This window comes from Bos indicus x Bos taurus, chromosome 9 (genome assembly GCF_003369695.1).
Source record: "Bos indicus x Bos taurus breed Angus x Brahman F1 hybrid chromosome 9, Bos_hybrid_MaternalHap_v2.0, whole genome shotgun sequence".
NCBI lineage: Eukaryota > Metazoa > Chordata > Mammalia > Artiodactyla > Bovidae > Bos > Bos indicus x Bos taurus.
Window position 1 is genome coordinate 19,416,814 of NC_040084.1, and position 24,074 is coordinate 19,440,887.

The 24,074-nt window shown below is 40.6% G+C and overlaps 1 protein-coding gene across 1 annotated transcript in view; it reads left to right on the forward strand.

Annotated features, from left to right (window-relative positions):
• SH3BGRL2 (SH3 domain binding glutamate rich protein like 2) overlaps positions 1-24,074 on the forward strand; it is a 72,161-nt gene that overhangs the window by 32,300 nt on the left and 15,787 nt on the right. Inside the window, exon 2 of the mRNA XM_027550992.1 lies at positions 14,610-14,795. Coding sequence (XP_027406793.1) covers positions 14,610-14,795 — 186 coding nt within the window. The remainder of the gene's footprint in view (positions 1-14,609; positions 14,796-24,074) is intronic.

Consider the following 24,074-nt stretch of genomic DNA (forward strand, 5'->3'; position numbering starts at 1 on the left):
ATTTGTGAAAGAGGCCGATTTTGAAATGCGGATTTTAGATGTGGTTTCCATAGAGGGGCTAGTTGAAGTTGTGGAAGTGTTTGATGTCTTCAAAATAGTAGTGTGAAGAGCAAGCAGATTATAAAGGACATTGTAAGATGTTGTGATGATTTCAAGCATGTATTGCCTGATTCAGCTATATTAGTATGTGCTTATATTCCTGTCTTTCCTGCCTCTAGATTTATTACCATGTCTCAGTTATGTTAACAGAAAATATATTAGCAGGGTAGTATATTTATATATTTACAGTGAAACTCTGGTTAGTTTTCTGAACTTTCAGAGAATATGTTGGGATTCACCTCCCTCCATTTTTGCTGGTTTTGCAAGATAGGAATTTATAAGCTGACCTTCAAATATAGTCTAAGAAATAATACACTAAAAAATAAGAATAATAGAATTTAATCTTTATCAAATGTCTGAAAAAGAGATTTGCCTTCTGACTTGGAAGCTGTTTAGACATGTTATTTTATATTATAAAAGAAAATAATGTAAAATCCTCTGATTTGCACGCTTACGTTTCTCGTGGTCCCCATGGTTCTCTAGTACAGTGGTCTGCGAAGTTTTCTGATCACATATCCTAATGATAAAAAATTCTTTGAGTGTATTTCCCCAATATGTATATATTTTAAATGAATTTTATGTATACATTACTATACTAATAAAGTGCATGCATTTTTAAATGTCAGTTAAAGCAATGATAGAATAATGGGATACAGTTTAAACTGCATTCTTAATTTTATTTTTAATGATAAAAATCTTTCATCAAAATTTTTTTTCTTAATGAGAACAATGAGAGCTAAAGATCAGTACTACAATTTGAAAGTCTGCTTTTAACATTTGTCATTTTTTTTTTAATTAACTAATTTATTTTTGGCTGAGTCTTCATTCCCGTGCAAGGGCTTTGCTGGTTGTGGTGCACGGGCCTCTCCTTGCAGCGGTTTCTCTTGCTGCGGAACGCAAGCTCTAGAGCGCCAGCTCGGTAGTTGTGGTTCGTGGGCTTAGTCGCCCCGAGACATGTGGAATCTCCCCTAACCAGGGATCAAACTCATGTCCCCTGCATTGGCAAGTGAATTCTTAACCACTGGACCACCAGGGAAGTCCAGCCATTGTAACTCCTAAAAATATGTCAATGCAAATGGAGGATAAGCATCATTAGAACTAAAGGGCAGTGATAATCCTTTTTCTGATCCCATTCATCAATAGTGCAGAAGTGGTAAACATGTTGTCATTAAAATCATACTGTCTTCCCTGATATCTTTTAGTTGTTCCTGAAAACTAATTGAAAGATGTTGTTAGATTTCTACACTTAAAAAAAGGCACTGAAACTTTTCATTTGAAAGACTTAGTAGATTAGAAAATTATGTTTCTAGGTTTTCATAGTGACAGTTTTTATAGATGACGAGCTCTGTTTACAGTAACCGAATAAAAATATCAAACATTTCCTAAAATCCATTTTGTGAGACACTTGACAAAAGTATCATCTTTAGTTTGAAGGAACAAATAAAGAAAGAATAGGGTCTATGTGTACATGTGAGTGACTCTTGTGTTTTAATATCTGTTAGGTGGCTTACTGTTGATATCATTTGTCACCATGAAAAATGTCAGCCCATTTAGAATATTTTTTTTATATAAAAGAAAAATATCTCTAGTATATACTTAAATTTCCAGTGGTAGGATAATGTTCTAAATATTAGAGTAAATAAGAGAATGCATCATATGGTAAGATAACTGTGAAGATTATAAAAGCACAAAATTTTTGTAATACATCTGAAACATTCTATCCCAAGTATATATGTTATTGTGGCAGCATATAAAATCTATTTATGAATGTTGAATCCTTGGAAAGTAACATGAAAAATAATTACTTCAGGATGATACTATGGGTTTTTTTTTTTTTTTTTTTAAAAAGATGACTTAACATTATAAACATGGGGGAAAGAAGCCAATGCAAGGAGACAGGATCCAAAATATTTACTGGTTAAAAAGAAAGTATGTTAATAGTATTTATTCAAGCTCAGTAATGTTTATTTGTTTAATGCAAACATATGGAGTGCCTCCTAAGTACCAGGGAGTTTGCTAATGATACACAGATGAAAAAGCATGATCTTTTCCATCATTGAAAATGTGTTGCTTTAATTTACAACATATAATAGTGATTCTTTCAAACATTGCCCTGTGGTTCACAGTTCCCCTTTCTGACACTCTGATTCCCTGAAACTCAAGTTTCAATCTCTTGCAGGACAGCCTCTCTTGTTATCTCTGGCGTGGTGACCTGGTGTTTGCTTTCTAGTAAGACAGACTGAAATAGACACCGGAGACACAGCCATTTGTGTGTAATCGCATGTGGAGTTAAACAGCGTTTGAATGTTGCCAATGAGTTGATGGCTTGTTGGGGTGTAGTCTGCACCCCTGCCCTGCTCTCCATAAAGGAGACATACCAATGGCTGTTTCAGGAAGGAGTATGTCTCTCTGAAGGTAAAACCTGAGTAACCCAAGCTTAAATGAGCAGGTGTTTTGGTCTCTGTTGGTAAATCTGGAAACTGATTTGTTCAGACCTGTGTTTCTGGGATTCTCTTGACATTTTCCTGACGCCTGTTGCCCAGCAGTGGAAGGGTGGCCCCTGCACTTCCAGCCCTCATGCCGTGGTTTTGAGCAAAAAGAGGAAGGAAGGGCAGCTACAGCAGGGAAGCAGAGCCTTGTTCAGAAGCCCTGCCCCGTGGACTTCAGCCCCTGCTCAGCTGTGGCCTCTGGGTCCTATGGCTGCCCAGCTGTAAGGATGGCTGGGAACTTGGGGCTTTGACTTTCCAGGCTTCACGGGAGAAGTAGAGAATAGCTTTGGGCTAACTAGCATCTGCCATTTGCATCCTCTTTACGAGAATATAAAGCCTAGTGAGTCCCACAGTGTGGTATTAGTTAAAGAATTTGCCACGGAATGATTGGTCTTTGAGGCACCCTACTTAATCCCGGGAAAGTTCCTGGGTCTCTGACCAGGGAAGGGTCATGAGCCCATTCCTACCTTTTTGATTGGAAGGAGGAGTTGGCCTCACGCCCCCTCCGCTTCCTAGTTTAGTCCAGCTCCTTCTCTGTAGGTCTCATCAAGTTATAAGAAAATATGTCTTCTCTGCCCTTGCTCTGCCTTTGACTGTTTCCTTGTGAGAGACATAAAAGGCCCTAACCAGCCTTACATCTGCCTCAAGTCAAAAGAAAGAAATCTGTGTATTTGAAGTGCAGAAGGAGGTGAAATGAAGAACTATGGCATCCAATTCCCAAAGCCTTTGAAAGTTCTCAGAAGTTACTTTGTATTTTTTGCCAAAGGCTGTATCTAGGGTAAAGGAGGAAAAGTTAATATGCTTGAATGAATGAAATAATTGAACAATGCCCCTTACTGTTTGCACGCATGATAAGTTGCTACAGGCCTGTCCCACTCTTTGCGACCCTGTGGACCATCACCCACCAGGCTCCCCTGTCCATGGGATGTCTCAGGCAAAAATACTGTTTAGCTCTTTTCTTCCTTAATCCTCCCAATAAACCTATGAAAAAAGATACTGAGTCTATTTCACAGATATGAAAACTAGGGCTGAAAGAGAAGCTTAATAATATCAGGAAGGCTCCTCAACTGACAGGGGCAGGGTTAAAACCAGGACAGTCTAACTCTAAAATACTTATTTTTCCTCTAGTTTTTCCTTGTCTTCCATCTGTGCTTTGTCTTTTTTTTTTTTAATTTCTTCATTGAAGTAGATTTGATTTACAGTGTTGTGTTAGTTTCAAGTGTACTGCAGCGTGTTTCAGATGTGTACAAATACATATGTTCTTTTCGGATTCCTTTCCCGTATGTGTATATGTATGTTAGTTGCTCAGTTGTGTCCAACTCCTTGTGAGCCCATGGACTGTAGCCCATAGGCTCCTCCGTCCATGGAATTCTCCAGGCAAGGGTACTGGAATGGGTCGACATTCCCTTTTCCGGGGGATCTTCCCGACCCAGGGATCGAACCCAGGTCCTCCTGCATTGCAGGCAGATTCTTTACTGTCTGAGCCACCAGAGAAGCCCCTTTTCCCATATAGATTATTACAAAATATTGAGTATTCCCTGGGCTATAAACTAGGTATTTGTTGTTTATGTATTTTATGTATAGTAGTGTGTCTGTGTTCCTTCCAAATTCCTAGTTTATCTCCCTCCCTCTTCCCCTTTGGTAATCATGTTTGTTTTCTATGCCTGTGACTCTTTCTGTTTTATAAGCGAGCTCATTTGTATTTTTTTTTTTTTTTTTAGATTCTGCATGTAAGTGTTATCATAAGATATTTGTTTCTGTCTGACTTACCTCACTTAGTAGGACACTCTAGATCCATCCATGTTGCTGCAGATGGCATTATTTCATTCTTCTTGTGTTTCTGTGCTTTTTCTGTAAACTTGCTTTCCCACAATTGCTCACATTAAATCTTAGTTAAAAAGCAAAAGCAAAAAAAAAAGCCCTCTCTTGTTCTAAATGATAATATTTTTATTTACTAGTAGACTCCCAAGACCCCAGGATATAGCCTTGGCTGTGTTCAGCCTGGAATTCAAACATGACTAGACACGTCTGGAAGGAATCTGGCAGGGACTGCTTAATTATGTAAGTTAACTGGCAGCCTTCTGGGAGAGAACTAATCCTACACAAAGAGAGAGTGGAGGAGTGCAAGTTTACTTATGAGCCAGTGCCTCAGAATAGGGGTAAGTGTAAGTCAAGTGCAGTGTCATTTATTTAGCCTGGGTTCTTGGAGTCAGGAGGTTGCCAGTGGAAGCTACCAGCATCTTCACTAGGGTATCCACGAGTCATTGAGGGTTCACGCCACATCAGCAGATCGAGCAGCCCCAGCCCAGACACCTTATCACCAAGGGTGGGTGGTGAGGACTTGAGAGCTTGAGATCTGGGTCCTGTGGGGGGGCTCCCCGGAGTTGAAAGGGGAAAAGGTTTCTTGTCTTAGTCCATCCAGGCTGCTAAAAGAAAATGCCACAGACTGTGTGGCTCCTCAGCAACAGAAGTTTCTCACTGTTCTGGAGGCTGGAAGTCTAAGAACAGGGTGTCAGCATGGCTGGGTGCTGGGGAAATCCCAATTCCAGGGAGCAGACTGTCGTCTTGGCTGGGTTCTCACATTTGGCCGGGGGCAGGAGAGCTCCGGGCCTCCTTGATAAGAGCACTCCATCCTCATCACTTGATTATCTCCCGTTAACCTCATCTTCCAATGCTGTCATCTTAGGGGTGAGGTTTCAACATAGGAGTTCGGGGGTGACACCTTCAGGGCACGGCACTTTCCAATGCAGTGGCCAAGAAGGCTGCTTTGAAACATGTGTGAGGAGCTCGCTTCAGAGTTCTGGGAGACGTGTGGGGGAAAGGGGTTGCGGGGGTTAGAGGTGGTGTTGATAGAATTCTGTGGTAGCAGTTGGAAGCAGGGTCAGGGAAATAACCAGCATATTTGCTTAGTTTTCAGTTGCCATCAGTTAGCAGATATATCAACAAACCTTTTAAAAAATGTTCTCCTGAGCTCCAGATATGTTTCTAATGAGCATCATGTTTAAAAACAATTGGACTATATGATGATGTTTTACTTTCATCTAGTTTGTTTCACTTTTTCTATTTGATGTTCAGGGCTCCCATTTCATTTAGTTTATGTTTTCCAATTTCTCCATCTCTTCAGTTTTTTTTTTAATGTTCTTTCTCAAGCCTTTATCAACCATAGTAGAAAAGCTTTTGTATACATATATATAAATAATATGTATAGTATATATATTTTTAAAAACTTAACGAATTTTTGCCTAAGAAATTTATGACATTTTGATTCACTTGTTTGACTTAATATGAATACTGAATTTTTAATTAAAAAAATAGATATGCAACAAGCAGCAAAGGTTTATTGTATAGCACAGGGAACTATAGTCAATGTCTTGTAATAACTGATGATGGAAAATAATTTCAAGAAAAAATATGTGTATTTGTATAACTGAATCACCTAGCTGTGCACCTGAAACATTGTAAGTCAACTATACTTCAATAAAATACATATATATATATGTATATATTAAGAAGAAATGTGTTTATTTTGGGCTGCACTGGGTCTTCGTTGCTGTGCATGGACTTTCTCTAGTTGCGTCAAGCGGGAGCTGCTGTCTCGGTTCAGCGTGCAGGCTTCTCACTGGAGTGTAGGCTGTAGGCGTGCAGGCTTCAGCAGTTGCGGCACGTGGGCTCAGTAGTTGTGGTGCCTGGACTTAGCTGCTCAGCAGCATATGCAGTCTTCCCGGCCCAGGGATCCAACCTGTATCCCCTGCATTGGCAGGTGTATTCTTAACCACTGGACCGGCAGGGAAGAATCTATCAGCAATCTTATTGAAAAAAAAAAACACAAAAAAACCATTTGGGCGAAACAAAATACTATGATACATAATGCACCTGCAGTTTTTAAAATTAACTGACTGTAGCATTTATTTAAACATAGAATCACATACAACTTCCTTCTTCAAGGTCAGTGGCAACATTAGAAGGGATGCCTTTTTCACATTCAGGGTCCAGAGATTCTTCTGAATTATTTAGGCTGTTTCCAGTTCCAAGTAGCATGGTAGACCTTTTTAAAGTCATTCAGCTTTAGCATTCATTGAAAAATATTGGTGTTTGATCTACATTCCTGTTTGGCTAAACTTCCATTCCATTTGTTCCTAAATTAAATTATCAATTCAGTGTGATCTCTTGAATGTCACCTGGAAAGCTTTGATGTTCAGCACTGGGGCGGTAACTCTTTAATCATCAGTTAATATTTTCTGAGCGCCTCCTGTGCTTAAAGAGAGCTGACACTGTGGAGGGAGATGTGAGCATAAAAACAAGTAAACATATAAATAAAACTGTAATAAATGTAACTAATAAAACTTCAGCTGAGGAAGCTAGAGAGGGCTCTCCAAGAAGGGTGGTACCTGAGGTATCTCATCCTCATGATGAATGAATCCGTGAAAGTCCTGGCTGTCCATTAACCACTTACTGAGTGTCTCCTCTGTGCCAGATAACATTCTAGACCCAGGGATACAGCAGTGAACACAACAGCAGACAAAACACCCTGCCCTAGTGGAATTTGCATTTGATGGGAAGAGGTGGACAAACATGTGTAAAACGGACCTATACCTCAGATGCTAAGTGCTATGGTGAAAAATAAAACATTGAAGGAAGAGTGGGGGGTTGTGGGGTTGGTGGGGGCAAGGTGGTGGCTGGGGAAAATACAAAATCACGTGGTCAGGGAAGGCCTCCCCGAGAAAGTGAGCTTTGAACCGGAAATGAGGATCTGTGACCTAGTGCAGAGCTGGCAAACTTTTTCTGAAAAGGGCAGCTGGGAAATACCTTAGGCTTTGGGAACCACGCAGCGCGCCTGCGTGCTCAGCCGTGTCTGACTCTTTGTGACCCTAGTGGACTGTAGCTCACTAGGCGCTTCTGTCCATGGAATTTTCCAGGCAAGAATACTGGAGAGCATTGTTATTTCCTTCTCCACGGGGGATCTTTCTGACCCAGGGATCGAACTCCCATTTCCTGCATTGGCAGTGGTTTCTTTACCACCTAGCCACCTGGGAACCACACAACCTCTGTTTTAATGGTTCAACGATGCTAATTTTTCTCGGGTGGAAGCAGCTGTGGAGAGTATGTAAATAAATGGATATAGTTGTCTTCCGATACAACTTTTTTTTTTGGTCACGCTGCAGGGCGTGTAGGATCTTAGCTCCCAACCAGGGATCAAACCTGTGGCCCCTGATGTGGAAATGTGGAGTTTCAGCCACCGAACCCCCAGGAAGTTGCCTACAACTGTATTTATAGACACTGAAATTGCTATCTCGTAGAATTTTCACATGTCATGAAATACTATTATTCTTTTGGCTTTTTTTCAACCGCTTAAAAGATAAGGACTGTTTTTGTGGGCTAGAATTGGTCTGAGGGCCTCCCTGTGTTAGAGCCTGAGAGATTTAACAGTGTACTTTGCCCTCCTGATGTGAAGAGCCAACTCATTAGAAAAGACCCTGATTCTGGGAAAGATTGAGGCAGGAGGAGAAGGGGACAACAGAGGATAAGATGGTTGGATGGCATTACCAACTAAATGAACATGCGTTTGAGCAGGCTCCAGGAGTTGGTGATGGACAGGGAAGCCTGGTGTACTGCAGTCCATGGGGTCGCAAAGCGTCGGACACGACTGAGTGGCTGAACAAGAACAACAACTTCCCTTTAATTGCTTTGGATGACATGTAATGGTGTTTGGTTAATGATAAGGTGAAATGCAACTTTCATGCTTCTGTAGATACCTTGCTATTTGAGGTCCAACATCTTTATTGTTGCTTCACGAAGAAAAGGAAGATTCATCCGTTCATCTAGTGACAAATACTCATTTCACTTATGTGAAATTTATGCCTTACAGCTGTTATTTCTAGACTCTGCTGTGCAATAGTAACTTTTATTTTCAACCTATCATACCACAGTATTGCTGAAGACGTTTTATGTAGCAATTAAGAGTTTTACTAAATAGCATTGCATTGGGATGCAAGCTGTAGAAAAGTTGTTACAGGGTGGCTTAACTAATTATGGATTTATTTGTCTAATAGGGAAAGGTTAGCTTGGGCTGCGTAAGCCAAGTGTGGCAGCTGTAAAATACCAGGGACTCAGGTTTCTGTTCTTCTGCTTGACCACCACCATTTTTGCATAAGGCATTGGTTTTCACATTTTCCAAATAGTTTGTGTACCTCCAGGCACCACAGGTGCGTTTCTGCAAGAGAGAAAGAATTTGTTGTTGTTCAGTCACTAAATCGTCCAACTCTTTGCCACCCTATGACGGTAGCTCTACAGGCTCCTCTGTCCTCCAGTATCTCCCGGGGCTTGCTCATATTCATGTCCACTGGGTCAGTGATGCTGTGTAACCATCTCATCCTCTGCCATCCCCTCTCCTTTTGCCTTCAGTCTTTCCCAGCATCAGGGTCTTTTCCAGTGAGTTGGTTTGCATCAGGTGGCCAAAGTATTGGAGCTTCTGCTTCAGCAACAGTCCTTCCAATGAATAGGTGGAAAATGGGCTTCGTCTTTGCATTCATTAAGTGGAGGCGGCCGCCTCACATCTCACTGGGCAGCACTGCGTTCTGTGATCGCCCCTAGCTACGGAGGAGTTTGAGTCAACAAGTTTTTGTCGCTGAGCACATTGCTTTCTTAAATAAAATCAGCCTTTGGTTATTAAGAAAGAATGGGAGATTAGCTACTGGGTAAATAACCAGCATCATCTGCCATGGCTTGTAAGTGTTTTTGTTAAGAAAAACAAAAACAGCTGCAAGGCTAAATTGACATGAGGGTGAAGGAAGCGACAGACGCCCCACCTTGTTCTCTTTCACAAGTTTCTCTCCCCGATTTCCTTTAATATTCATTGTAAGGTGTGTTTTGTTCCAGGACAGTTGAAATAAAGAATAAAGCTCTTTGTCAAGGAAGTGATGGTGTGTGTTGTTATCTGAACCCTGGGTTTATGCCAGTATGTGCAGTGCCCTTGATGGCTTCCTCTTGCCTTGTATTACCTGGTACCCCAGCCTCTCTTGGGTCCTGCCTGTCCCTGCCACTCATCCCTGACCTCCCACTGTTCCAACCACATTCACCTGATAAATCTCAAAATCAGCCCTAGTGCCATGACTCATCTTCCTTCCTGAGGCTAATGTTGTAAGCAAACATCCCCTTGAAACTTCCTTCTCTGGGGTAAATCTCACCCTTTTGTTTATTTGGTTGATTTGCTATCATATCAATTTTCTGTGACCTTAGATCTTTTTTTTTTTTTTAATTTTGCTCTCTCTAAATTTCAACAAGAGTAAAGCAAAATAGATTTCGATTCACCTTGTCTCAAAAAAGTGAACTTTTTTAAAACTGATACTGCATTCTAAAAGATTTTTTTTAATGTGCTGTCAAATTGCAAACTCAACAATAATAATTGGAAACATTAGACATTATGTGCCAGGCAGTATTGTAAGCTAGACATAATTTAAATGTAACCCTTACAGTGATCCAATGAGGTAGGTAATACTATTGTTCCCATTTTAAAGATGGAAAAACCGAGGCATAGAGAGGTAACTTGGCTCAAACTCACCCAGTAAATAAATGAAGAAACCAGGATTTAGAGCTCTTTTTTTCCCCCCCCTTTCTCTTATACGTATAGAGAGTTAAGGAGGCCAGCGAGCAGCAAAATGCCCAGAGTCCAGCTTCACACTCTGTTAGGAAGCATGATTTATATAAAATGCCCCAGTTCTCTCTGGACGTGGACTACCATCCCCCTCCAGGTTGTCTTCTATGGGACGTTCTTTCTCTCTCAAATTAATTTCTTGTATTTAATCTTGTGGATATAGATGCATTCACATTTTTCAAAAAAGTGTACAGCCATAGAGTGCTGACTCTTGCTCCCACTGTGTCCCCCTCCTCCATGCCCCGCCCCTGGGCCACCACTTTTGTTAGTTTCTTATATAACCTTCAGCCATTTTTCTAAGAAATTAAAATACAAGTAAATATAGATATGTTCCTATTTTTTTCTATTTTTTAAAAAAAGTGCTTAGTATACAAATTTTTTTTTCACTTATAAACCTTAGGAACCTTTTCATAGCAGTGTCAACAGTACATACAGAATTTCTCCTTTTTTATTTTTTTATTGATTAAAAAAATTGTTTAGAAAGTATCCAGGTGTTTTATTTTATTTTTTGGTGGCACCATATGGCATGCAGGATCTTATTTCCCTAACCAGGGATAGAACGCATGCCCCCTGCATTGAGAGTCTTAACCGCTAGACTGCCAGGGAAGTCCCTCCTTATTTCTTTCTAAGGTGCATAGTATTAAAGTGGTCTCTTTGCACATAAACCTGGTCATGCCTCTTCTGATTTTCTCTTAAAATACAGATAGAACTGCATTTAGCTCCTGGTGCTCCCATCAGCCATTGCCAGTGTGAGTGATGACCTGTCCTTTGCTTCCTGAAAGTTGATAGGGTATAATGATGCATCTGGATTTTCTTCTTAATGACCATTTTTCCATCAGTTTTATTAAGGTATAATTGACATACAATGCTGTATAAGCTTAAGGTGTATAGCATAATGGTTTGATGTATGTATACACTGTGATTTGTTCACCACAATAAGTTTAGTTAACATCCATCACCCCGTGCCATCTGAATTTTAATATTCTACAATACAGCTTGCAGATCCTGGTTTTAAGGAAGAGGGATGTTGAGACATGGACACTCCTAGACATTGCTAATGTAAATTGAGGAATGTAATTTGAGGAATGTAAATTGAGGTGGCCGTGTTGAAAGACATTTTTAGCTTGAGTCCTTCAGGAGTCTGAAAAATGTCTTTGCCCTTTTATCTGGCTTTCATTCATAGGGCTTTGTCCTAAAATAGTATTGAGGTGGCGGTGGCTAAGTTGCTAAGTCGTGTCTGACTCTTGTGATCCCACGGACTATAGCCCACCAGGCTCCTCTCTTTGTCCATGGGATTCTCCAGGTGAGAATACTGGAGTGGGTTGCCATTTCCTTCTCCAGAGGATTTTCCCAACCCAGGAATTGAACCTGGGTCTCCTGCATTGCTGCAGATTCTTTACCGACTGAACTATGAGGGAAGCAAAATAGTATTGAGAGATACCATCAAAGATTTACATGGGCTTCCCTGGTGGTCCAGTGGTTAAGAATCCTTCCAATCCAAGGGATGCAGGTTCAAGCCCTGGTCAGGGAACTAAAATCCCACATGCTGCAGAGCAACCAGGCTTATGAGTCACAACTAGAGAGCTGCAACTAAGTCCTAACACAGCCAAAAATAAATAAATAAAATACTTTTAAAAGATTTATAAAGATGTTCACGTGATATGGTTTCTAGTGGTGAAACTTAGAAGGGTGCTGAGTATTAAACAATAGAGAAATAGTTTTAACTATACATCTACATGATGCAATTGCCAGGAAGATATTAAAATTTGTGCTTTTGAAAAAAGTTTGAAATGACAGGGGGCAGTGCTCATGATATATTTTTGAATAAAATGGGTGGGTGCAGCTATTTTTACTGAGTGTGATCCTGTGAAAGAAATGACCAGGTGGGCTGTAGGGGATATAGTCCAGCATTAAATACTGTGTGTGTGTGTGTGTGTGTGTGTGTCTATGTTTAGGGTCAGGAGGCTGGGGAGTAAAGAAGTTGTGTGTATGTCTCGATATATCCTCATTCTGAAAATGTTTGACCCTTTACCCACATTTTGGGGTAGTGGTGGATGTTATTATATGTCTGTACCTTACACGTGACAAGTGAAAGTGTTAGTCACTCAGTTGTGTCCGACTCTTTCTGTCCATGGAATTCTCCAGGCAATACTCCAGGAGTGAGTAGCCATTCCCTTCTCCAGGGGGACCTTCCCAACCCAGGGATCAAACCCAGGTCTCCTGCATTGCAGGCAGTTTCTTTACCATCTGAGCCACCAGGGAAGCCTGTACCTTATATACGGAAAACCAAGATAAGTTTCATTTTTGATCACACTCATGAGTCATTGAAATGTGCTGGGTACGTAGAGCTCCAAACAGGGACATTAAATCTAGACCCTTCTCTCTGTTTAGATTTTGGCAGTGGCTGTTGGATAGTAGAATTGTAGGTAACTTTTTGTTTGTTCTGCAAAGATCAGTGGGGGCCCACTGAACAAGGATTTTAGGACAATGACATGATTGTCTTGAGAACACCCACTAGGACTTTGATCAAAATAGGTGAACACTTTCAACCTCAGGGATGATGAACTCTACCTGGTAGGGTTGTAAGGGAAAATTAAGTAGGATGGCTGATAACGTTTTGCACATTGGAGTTACAAAATAACATATCTTCTGAAATAGTATGAGTGAGGAGAAAAAGTTAACTTTTTCAGACATGAGAAATGGCTTAATTCAAGAAATTAAGATAATGGCATTTTCAACTTGGATTTACAACCACACAGCAATTCTCTCTTTTTATAATATTGAGCTTAAAGATGTCATATTTGCCAGTGTTTTATTTCTGTCAGTACTATTATGCAATCTCCTTATTCATTCATAGACTTGAACCCAGTGATCTGGGTTTCCGTATATAAGGTATGGGCTTCCCAATGCCTCTGTTCTCCTGGCATTTAACAGACTTCCACCTCAGAGAAATATGTCACCGAAGCTTTGGGGGAGGAGTTGGATTGGGGGGTGGGGCTGGGACGGATTGTTTGGGGCTACTGGTCGGACACGACTGAAGCGACTTAGCAGCAGTAGCAGCAATGGTATGTGAAGGTTGGTTCTTCAGAATTTTATTTTCTGTGTCGGGAGGTCTTTCTAGCTGCTTCATTTCTCAAAATGATTCTTTCCTTTGGCCATTATAACATTAACGTCACCTCTTAAGTTTTTTTGTTTGATTTTTTTTTTAATGGCTGCATGTCGTCTTTGCAGGATCTTCCCTGGTGGCTCAGACGGTAAAACGTCTGCCTACAATGCAGGAGACCCGGGTTTGATCCCTGGTTCGGGAAGATCTCCTGGAGAAGGAAATGGCAACCCACTCCAGTACTCTTGCTTGGGAAATTTCATGGACGGAGGAGCCTGGTAGGCTACAGTCCACAGGGTCACAAAGAGTCAGACACAGCTGAGCGACCTCAATGTCATGTTCAATGTCTGTGTCATTAGTTACCCAACCAGAGATCAAACCTGCATTGTCAGCAGTGAGAACATGGAATCCTAACCACTGGACCACTTGAGAATTCCCTTGTTTGGCTTTTATGCATATTTCCCAGAATCATTTAGAAAAAGTACACCTGTTTACTCATATGTTTTATGTGCTGTGTTGAAGATACTGAATATTGTCACCCCATCTTGGTTTGTTAATACATACCTTAAAAGACAAAGATTTGTAACGGTTGGAAAACCTGCTCAGGTGTTTGCAGCTCTTCAAGAGCACACCTGACCCCTAGTGACTGGAAGGAAATATAAAGATCAGAGAAACAAGAAGGGTTAAGAAAGGGAGTTCAAAGTAAGGTGGTGCTTGTTGTTCACTCTCACCTTAGAAGTGGAGAACATTTTCCTCTTGTGAGTTGATGAAAGGACGCTTTCATGACAGTGGCTGCAGCTGTGGAATATCTGAAAGAGGCTGCTGAGGGGAATAAAAATATGGCCACTCCTAAGAATCAATGAAGTGTCAACATTTCAGATGGGCTATATGTGGTTTTCAAATGGTTGGGGGCACAGGAGGTCTTTGTGACTGTACCTGTCAACTTTGAAGGGTGGGAGGGGGAGTGGTTATGGCTCCCAGAAAGCTAAGTGAATCTCCCACCTCAGACCTAGTCTGTCCCTCCCAGACCATCTGAGATGTGCCCTAGAATTCTGTGCACAAATCACTGTGTCAGGGCTTGCTTAGCCATCCGCTTGATAACCAGGGAGTGGGTGGTGTGTGGGGTCTGCAAAAATCACCTGTTTTGGGGGGGAGGGGTGGCTCAGTGGCCCTTGACAATGAGCAATCAGATCTAGTTCACATGGGAAACTTGTACATACGGTTTCAGAGGAGCATTTCTCCTTTTGTATTTGTCTTCTCTCTGCAGATAAAGAAGAAACAGCAGGATGTGGTTAGATTTCTGGAAGCCAACAAGATAGAGTTTGAGGAGGTGGACATCACAATGTCAGAAGAGCAGAGGCAATGGATGTATAAGAACATCCCCCCGGAGAAGAAGCCTGCTCAGGGAAACCCTCTGCCACCTCAGATATTTAATGATGACCAGTACTGTGGAGTAAGTAGCTAGATTGTTACCACATCATTTCTTTGCCTGGGGTGCAGTTGGGGTTTTTCAGTGCCGACTGTAACCTCCTCACCTAGTACCTAATCAGGTCCACAGATCTAACAGAGAGTGAAGTTATGTGGGCGTGTGTGTCCAAGGTCACAGACTATGTCTTCCTGTTTGCTTTGAGACAAGAGGATGGGAAGAGAAGCTGTGCATATGCATGTTTATTGTGTTCTACATTTTAAAGCATACTTTTTGATTCATACGTTTTGGGGGACAGAATGGAAAGGGTATGTTCTTAAATATTTATTTCTCTAAAACTGCTAATACCTGATTATAAGTCAGCGTTTTGCTTTTTGATGGTCATGAACCAGATGGATCATTGGTGGTGGTGGTTTAATGACTAAGTCATGTCCGACTCTTGCACCCCAAGAGCCTGCCAGGCTCTTCTGGGTCATTATGAACAGCTAAAATATATCAGATGCCTTCTCGCTATTTGTGGCATTGAGAAAACGAAGGCATTTTTGACTAATTATCTATTTTCCTTCTTATTGCTTAGGTTAAAAAAAAAATTGAGAAATTTCTCTAATGAGTAGTTAGGATTTGCTTTCTGCCAGTGCTCTAAGTATATGAGTGTTTACTTTGAGACCTGCATTGCAGTTCTCTAAGGATGGCCTGGAAAGAGGGAGGGGCTACAGTGTGGAGGTACTTAAGGTGAAATAAAGAACTGGGTTGCCGCTAGAATGGAGAACGGGGTAACAGTGCTTTAGGTGGCTCAAAAGGAAACAGGTCTCCGTGAACATGAGAGAGAATGAGATGTTGAGACATAAAGCCGTAAAGATTGTGCCCAGCACCTTTGCACGTCATGAAGAGAAAATTGAACCTGGTCTAGACCCTGATTTGAGTTCCAGTACTGCTTTGCGTTGGCTTGACCCCTTTGGAAAGTCACTTATCTCTTTGTACCTCAATTTTCTCATCTTTACACAAAGGATGATAGTATCTATCTTACTTCCCAGGATATTTGTGACTGTCTCTAAAGTGCTCCTGAAATTCTATACCCAGCCAAATTACCACTTAATTACAAGACCAGAATAAAGGCATTTTCACAGCTGCAGAATCTGAGGAAGAGAATCCAACAAAACCGCTGGATTTTTACGTTTTCTTGCACTGTTTAACTAATAGCTTTCTTTTCTTTTTTAATATTTACTTACTCATTTGGCTGCCCTGGGTCTTAGCTGCCGCATGTGGGATCTTCCATCTTCGTTGTTGTGTGTGGCATGTGGAAACTCTCTTAGCTGTGGCATGTATGTGGGTTCTAGTTCCCTGACCGAGGATCAAACCTGGGCCCCCTGCATCAGAGTATGAGTCTTAGCCACTGCACTACCAGGGAAGTCCCTAGCAGCTTTATTTTGAATTGTACAGTTTACACAAATTTTCAACTATTATCTCATTTTGGCCTGCAGGCATGAAAGTATTGATACATTTTCTAGACTCTGTGATCATGAGTGGGATACACCCTTGGTTACCATATATTTTCCCTGATAAAATATGTGATCATGACTCAAAAAAATCCACAAAAACAGTAACCTTTATTCTTATATAATAATGCAGCTTATTTCTTGTTGATGCTGCCTCTTCAGACACAGAAGTGTGACCATCCTCTGCTCTTGTCTATTTCTCTACCCATTTGCTGCTTATGTGGTTCAGGACCATCGGCATCTCCTAGTTTTATTTTAAAAGTGGGAGTTGTTTTTAATCCTTATTGTTTTATAGCCCTATTAAGAGGCAGGTAGAGACATCTTTGCTTTGTCACCATAACAGCCAAAGTCTTCAGGGCCCTTTTGAGTAGAGGAATGTATTTAAAGAATAAAAAGGAATGTGATGTGGAATAAAGTTAATTCCTTTTTTTAAATTTTCACTTCTTTATGACTTTCTAAATCTCTGTATATCTTTGCCCTATGGAGTCTATGGAATTTTTTTCAGGTAGACTGGCAGCTGGCTAGAGGCTTCCATATTTATCAACTGTGCCAGATAAATGGCATCTTCTCTGCTAGAGCAGAGTCAATCCCACAGTGGTGGTGACGGCAGTGTTGTATATGCATTCTGTTGTTATAGTCTGTTCTGGCAGCAGTTTTGAAGACAGTGTCTGCTTTTATCAAGGTCCAATAAATTCGACTTTGAGAAAAACAGAAGAATTAGAGGGCAGTGAACCATGGCTTCATTCAAACCACCTGCTCCTGTGCACCTTTCTTTGCCCAGTGACAGTTTATGAGTGGGCTTATCTGGTTGGATAACCTGTGGAAACCTGCCGTATTGCAAATGACAGGATCCAGTAAGCACAAAGATTCTCCTGTTTCCTAAATTGGCTGGAAATTTTACTACTTTGTTTTAAACTGGATGAGCTAGGCATGTGAGACACAGTCCATTCTGAAGGAGATCAGCCCTGGGATTTCTTTGGAAGGAATGATGCTAAAGCTGAAACTCCAGTACTTTGGCCACCTCATGCGAAGACTTGGCTTCCCAGACATGGAAATTCCTCTTGTTTTCTAAACTGGATCTCCAGCCCTAATATGGATTCTGTGAGTTCCCCCCATACCTTTATATATTTCTTTCAAGTTTCCAGTGTCTATTTCAGTTTGTGGGCAAGAACACTTATTAACGCGGACTGGTGGTTCTTTCTGTCTGCCTTAAATGTCCTACCATGAGCAAGATTCTTCTCTGGAAATGAAGACCTAAAGGTCAACATCCCAACATGTAGGCTTTCCTCATTTTAGAAAGCTCGGATCCTCACGTTCAAGGAAGGTTTAAACTCTGTTCTCTGTCTGTGGAACTGGCATGTGTGGAATGCACCAGAAATGAAAATGCACACATCTGCACAAAATGAAAACATTTCCTCCCATTTCTTTTCTCTCTCCCTATTTAGAAGGAAGAAAAAAAAAAGATTTGGATTTCTTTATATATTTTTTTTCTTAAAAATATTTATCATTAAATTTACTTTTTTTGTTGTTGCTGTTGCACCACTCAGCATGTGGGATTTTAGTTCCCCTACCAGGGACTGAACCTTTGCCTCCTGCAGTGGATGCACAGTCTTCCCCTCTGGACCATCAGGAAGGCCCCCAAATTTACTGTCTTAACCGCTTTTAAGTGCACAGTTGAGTAATGTTACGTATATTCACAATGCTGTAAAACAGGTTCCTCAGGATTTTTCATCCGGCAGAACTGAGATTCTTATACTTGTTAAATACACCTGTTTGTCCTCTCCCCCAGCCCCTGATAACCATCATTCTACTTTCTATATCTATTGAATTCAACTAGTTTAGAGACCTCCTAGGAGTGAAATCATACAGTCTTTGTCCTTTGTGCTATGTCAGAGGACATAGCACAATGTCCTTAAGGTTAAAGAACATACATAATGTCATCCATCATGTATGTCTTCATCCATTAAGACTGCTGTAACAAAATACAACAGACTGGGTAGCTTACAAACAATAGAAATTTATTTCTCAGAGTTTTGGAGGTTGGAAGATCAGGGTTACACTAGGGCTGGGTTCAACCCACTCCAGTGTTCTTGCCTGGAGAATGCCAGGGACGGGGGAGCCTGGTGGGCTGCCGTCTCTGGGGTCGCACAGTTAGACATGACTGAAGTGACTTAGCAGCAGCAGGGCTGGGTTCTGGTGAAGGCCCTCTTCTGGGGTGCAGATTGCCAACTTACTGTAGTATCCTCTTGTAGTGAAGGGGTTAATGGAGCTGTAATCTCATCCAAGAGGGCTCTGCAGACCTAATTGCCTCCTTTGGGCATTGGCATTGCAATGTATGAATTTTGAGGGGCTTCTATTGTCTGTGTGTGTCACATTTTGTTTTTCTACTCATCCATGATGAACACTGGGTTGCTTCTACCTCTACCTCTTGGCTATTGTGAATAGTGCTGCTATGAACATGGGTTTGCAATATCTCTTCAAGGTACTGTTTTCAGTTCTTTGGGATACATACATAAAAGTGGAATTACTGCATATCATATACCAATTCTGTTTTTAATTTTTTGAGGAACTGCCAAACTGTTTTTCACAGGGGTTGAACCGTTTTATAATCCCATCAATAGTGCACAAAAGTTCTAACTTCTCCGTATCCCCACCAACACTTGCTATTTTCTGTTCTTTGGGGGGTTTTTTGTTGTTGTTGTTGTTTTTGAGAGTACCTATCCTAATGAGATCCAACCAGTCCATTCTGAAGGAGATCAGCCCTGGGATTTCTTTGGAAGGAATGATGCTAAAGCTGAAACTCCAGTACTTTGGCCACCTCATGCGAAGAGTTGACTCATTGGAAAAGACTCTGATGCTGGGAGGGATTGGGGGCAGGAGGAGAAGGGGACGACAGAGGATGAGATGGCTGGATGGCATCGCCGACTCGATGGACGTGAGTCTCAGTGAACTCCGGGAGATGGTGATGGACAGGGAGGCCTGGCGTGCTGCGATTCATGGGGTCGCAAAGAGTTGGACACGACTGAGCGACTGATCTGATCTGATCCTAATGGGTATAAGGGTATTGTGGTTTTGATTTGCATTTCTTTGATGATTAGTGATATTGAACATCTCCTATACTTTGTTTTCTGTTAGTATATTGTCTTTGGAGAAATGTCTGTCCAAGTCCTTTGCCCAGTTTTTAATTGGGTTATTTGACTTTTTGTCACTGTGTAAAAAGTCTTTGTATATTCTGAATATTAACCTCCTATCAGATATGTAATCTGCAAATATTTTCTCCCATTCTTAGGTTGCCTTTCACTTTTCTTGATTGTGTCTTTTGATGAACAAACTTTGTAAGTTTGATATTGACTCCTTTGGCTGTTTTTGTTTTTGTTGCCTGGGCTTTTGGGGTCACACTCAGGAAATCATTACTTGCCAAATGCAGTGTTATGAAGCTTTTTCCCTATGTTGTCTTCTAGAAATTTTGTTGTTTGGGGGTCTTATGTTTAGGTCTGTAATTCATTTTTTTTATGCTGATTTTTTTATATGGTATAAGCGTCCAGCTTCATTCTTTTGCATGTCATTATCTAGTTTTCCTATTACCATTTGTTGATGACACTGTGCTTTTCCCATGGAGTGATCTTGACGCTTTTGTTCAAGATCATTCGACTGTATGTGTGAGGGCTTCTTTATTTATTTATATTTTGGATTCTATTCTGTTTCACTGGTCTATATGCCTGTCTTTATGCAAATACCACACTATTTTGATTACTGTAACTTTGTAATATGTCTTGAAATTGGGAAGTGTGGTTTCTTTAACTTTGTCTTTCTTCAAACTTGTTTTGGCTTGAGATTCTATATGAATTTTAGAATTTTTCCTTATTTCTGCAAAAAAAATGCCATTAGAATTTTAAATGTTGGATCTTTAGATTGCTTTGGGTGGAATTGACATCTTGACAATATTAAGTCTTTCAATCTATGCACATGGGATTCTTTACATTTTACATGTCTCTGTTCATTTCTTTAAGCATTGTTTTGTGGTTTTTAGTGTTCAAGTCTCTTACCTCTTGGTTAGGTTATTTCCTAAGTAGATTTTTTTTCTAGTGCTATTATAAATAGAATTATTTTCTTAACATCCTTTTCCAATTGTTGATTATTAGTGTGTAGAGACACAAGTGAATGTTATATGTTGTTTTCTTTTTGTCCTGCAACTTTGCTAAATAAGTTTATTAATTCTTTCATTTTATTAAAAAGTTTGGAATTTGAAATGGGAATGCAGCCAAATTTTATTTAACCAGTTTGTGGATTTGCCATCTAGAGGAGAAAGACACAATTACCATTCATGTAATTGAGATGAGCAGGTATGTGTTTGGCTAAGGATGCCAATACTTAGAATTGGGTTATGGGTGAAGTGGGGAAGAGAGATGAAGTGACGTGGAATCTGTGGCTAGAACTACTCGTGTAACATCCTGTCTAATGAAGAGAGGGCAGTTCAGCTAAGAGACAAATGGCAGACTTTTATAGAAAAACAACCTTTTAATTAGTTTCCATGAGGCAACCTATAAAATTATCTATTATTTTAAAACTATTGAATTACTTTTTTTGCACTTTTAGATCTTACTTGCAAAATATTAAATTTGTACCTAAGCAATGGGTGTAGTGCTAACCAAATAAGATTACATTAATACTGTTGACTAGTTTTGTTTAAGTAATGATTTGAGGGACAGCTATGACTGCCTTTCCCCATATTACCTTGCTTACTTGGAGTCTGAACGTAGATGACAGATAGGGTAGACTTCAGGAGGCACAGAAATGCTAAATGACCAGCAGTGGTTCTTTGTGGAGTCTCCTCCCCTTTTCTTTGTTAGGTATGAAAGGAAACGAGATATGTCAGCATTTTCTAACTATGGGTAGAGGCTCAGAGGCACACTAGAATACCTAAATGTATGCAGTTGTAGTATTCCCAAGTGCAGTGTTTTATGTAACTTTTGAAAAGATTGTCTCTGGGTGATATATTTTAAGTGTGTTTTAGAACCTTTTCTGAAACTGAAGAACCAACTCCTTTAATTATTAGTTTTACAAATCCCTACCTCATACATGTAATTTTATTTTAAAAAAGATTACACACACATATGTACATATATATAGTCATCCCTGACCAACCTAGACAGCATATTAAAAAGCAGAGGCATTACTTTGCCAACAAAGCTAGACAGCATATTAAAAAACAGAGAATTGACTTTATCAACAAAGGTCCATCTAGTCAAACCTGTGGTTTTTCGAGTAGTCATATATGGATGTGAGAGTTGGACTATAAAGAAAACTGAGTGCAAAAGAATTGATGCTTTTGAACTGTGGTGTTGGAGAAGACTCTTGAGAGTCCCTTGGACTGCAAGGAGATCCAACCAGTCCATCCTAAAGGAAATCAGTCCTGAGTGTTCATTGGAAGGACTGATGTTGAAGCTGAAACTGCAATACTTTGGCCACCTGATGCGAAGAACTGACTCATTTGAAAAGACCCTGATGCTGGGAAAGATTGAGGGCAGGAGGAGAAGGGGATGACAGAGGATGAGATGGTTGGGTGGCATCACTGACTCAATGGACATGAGTTTGGGTAAACTCTAGGAATTGGTGATGGACAGGGAGGCCTGGTGTGCTGCAGTCCAAGGGGTCGCAGAGTTAGACACGACTGAGCGACTGAACTGAACTGAACTGGCATCTGCAGGGGAGTGGTTCCAGGACCGTGAATGAGCATTCTGTATCTACCATTTTGTGCCCTGCTTTGTTTCTCCAACAAAAATAGCTTCCATGTCATTGCAAACTTAATTTTTTAGATGTTGCATATTATTTCCGTGGATGGATTATTAGAGGGCTTCGCTGGTGGCTCAGACGATAAAGAATCTGCCTATAATGCAAGAGACCCAGGTTCGATCCCTGGGTTGGGAAGATTATTAAAAGGGTTATTAGAACTTAGTTAATCATCACCTGTCCTCCCACCTGCCATGGGCCATTGGGTTTGTTTTTGGCCATTTGAAACAATAGTTTGTAACTGGCAAACCATTCTAATCTCCTAGCTCATGGGCCCCTTCATGACCCACTCACATTTCCCTGTGCTTCCTAGAGTTCAGTCGCGGTCTCATTGGAGAAACATAGAATTAGCTCTTCAAGTCTCCTTCAGGAAAATTAAGCATATTGTCTGGCAGAATGGTGTACAACATAGTGATGGAGAGCAGCTTGGCCCCTGTTGAAGTCCAGTTGTCTGCAGTAATTATGAGTTAATAGGATTGTTGTTAGAGTCGGTAAGAAAAATAAAAAGGAAAGTTAAAGTCCAGTTTTCATCATCCACAAGAGATGTGGTCTGTCTCTATAATAAAGTATGAATGCTGTTTATATAGGTTCAGGGCTACAACATCCATGGATGTTATTTATCTAGGTCCTAGGCAAAGCCCTGAAAGTCACCCCACACCCACTTTCCTCATCTGCCTACTCCCTTGATGAACAAGTCCTGTGATTTTTACCTCCTACAAAATTCTGTCCTGTTTCTCTTTCAAAGCTCAGTTCAGATGGGCCTTGTTGTTGACCCTCTCTAATTCACTAGGACGCTGGTTATTCCCCATCCCCCACATCGTGCCCAAAACCTGTCTCATTACTCTCAACGTGACCTTTAGCTCTTAGGATTGTTTTTCATGACTTTGCCTTCAACCAGTCTCTGAGTTGCTTGTGCTCACCCTCAGCAGACTCCGTGGCATATTTATCTTAGTACCTGGTACCTACGAGAACACTAGGAACATAGAACATATTAACAAAATTGCTTCTAGGAATGGGTGAATAGCTCCACAGATGTTTTCACTCAAGCAGCTAGCTAACCCATTCTGTTGGATCTTGCCCTGTCCAGGTCTTGAGCATTTTGCATTCCTGTTTATTAATAAAGCTCAAAGCCAAATATCTCAAAAGCAAGCATATTGAACTATCTTCTAAATTTTACAATGAAATCTATTGGGGAAATCACCTCTGTTAGAAGCTCACCTGCACTGCAGGTAGAATTTTCTTAGGAACCTTTTGATCTGAATTTGAAAATCTGTATTCCAAGGTTTTCTGTCTAAAAGATCAGAGATCTAATCAAGGGGAATCTTCTTCTTCAAATGTTCTATTGTAAATGATCTAATGCAACATCCTCACAGATACTAGAGGGTGGTGGGAAAGGGTGATATCTGTCCCTCTTTATTACTGGATGCCCAGAAGCATAGCATTTTAATTAGATATTCTTTGCAGTTTTCTCTCTTCTGTATAACCCTGTTTTTTATTCTCCTCTCTATAAATGTTTAATCTCCCATTTTCACCTCGCTGAGATGTTTGTCTCAATATTCTGCAGTGACACATCCCTGGGACGTGTCTTTCATGAAAACGATGGCTTGTGCTCTGAATGTTGAACATCTCCATCCACTCAGGGCACCCCAGTTGTATGCTTAGCAGTATATCTTAATAGATATCCAAACTGGCGATTTTCCTTTTGTTAAATTTTTTTCCTCTTTTCTGAGCCTATGCAGTTAAGGAAAAGAAAACAAAACTGAAAAGCACTAAGACCGTGTTAATATCAGTGTTAAGATAATAAAGTCCGTCGACAGGAGGGTCCATAGTGAAAGGTCAGTCTCCCCCAGATTCCCAAGATACAGCCTCTTTTATGAGATATGCTGCTTTGTGATTTGAAGTTATCACCTCTCTGAAAACATAGAGGTATAGAGAAACACGAAGATATGTTTCTCTCATCTGTTTCTCTCTATGTTCTAGGTACCAGAGATACTAGTATCTCTATTCCTTGATTTTAAAT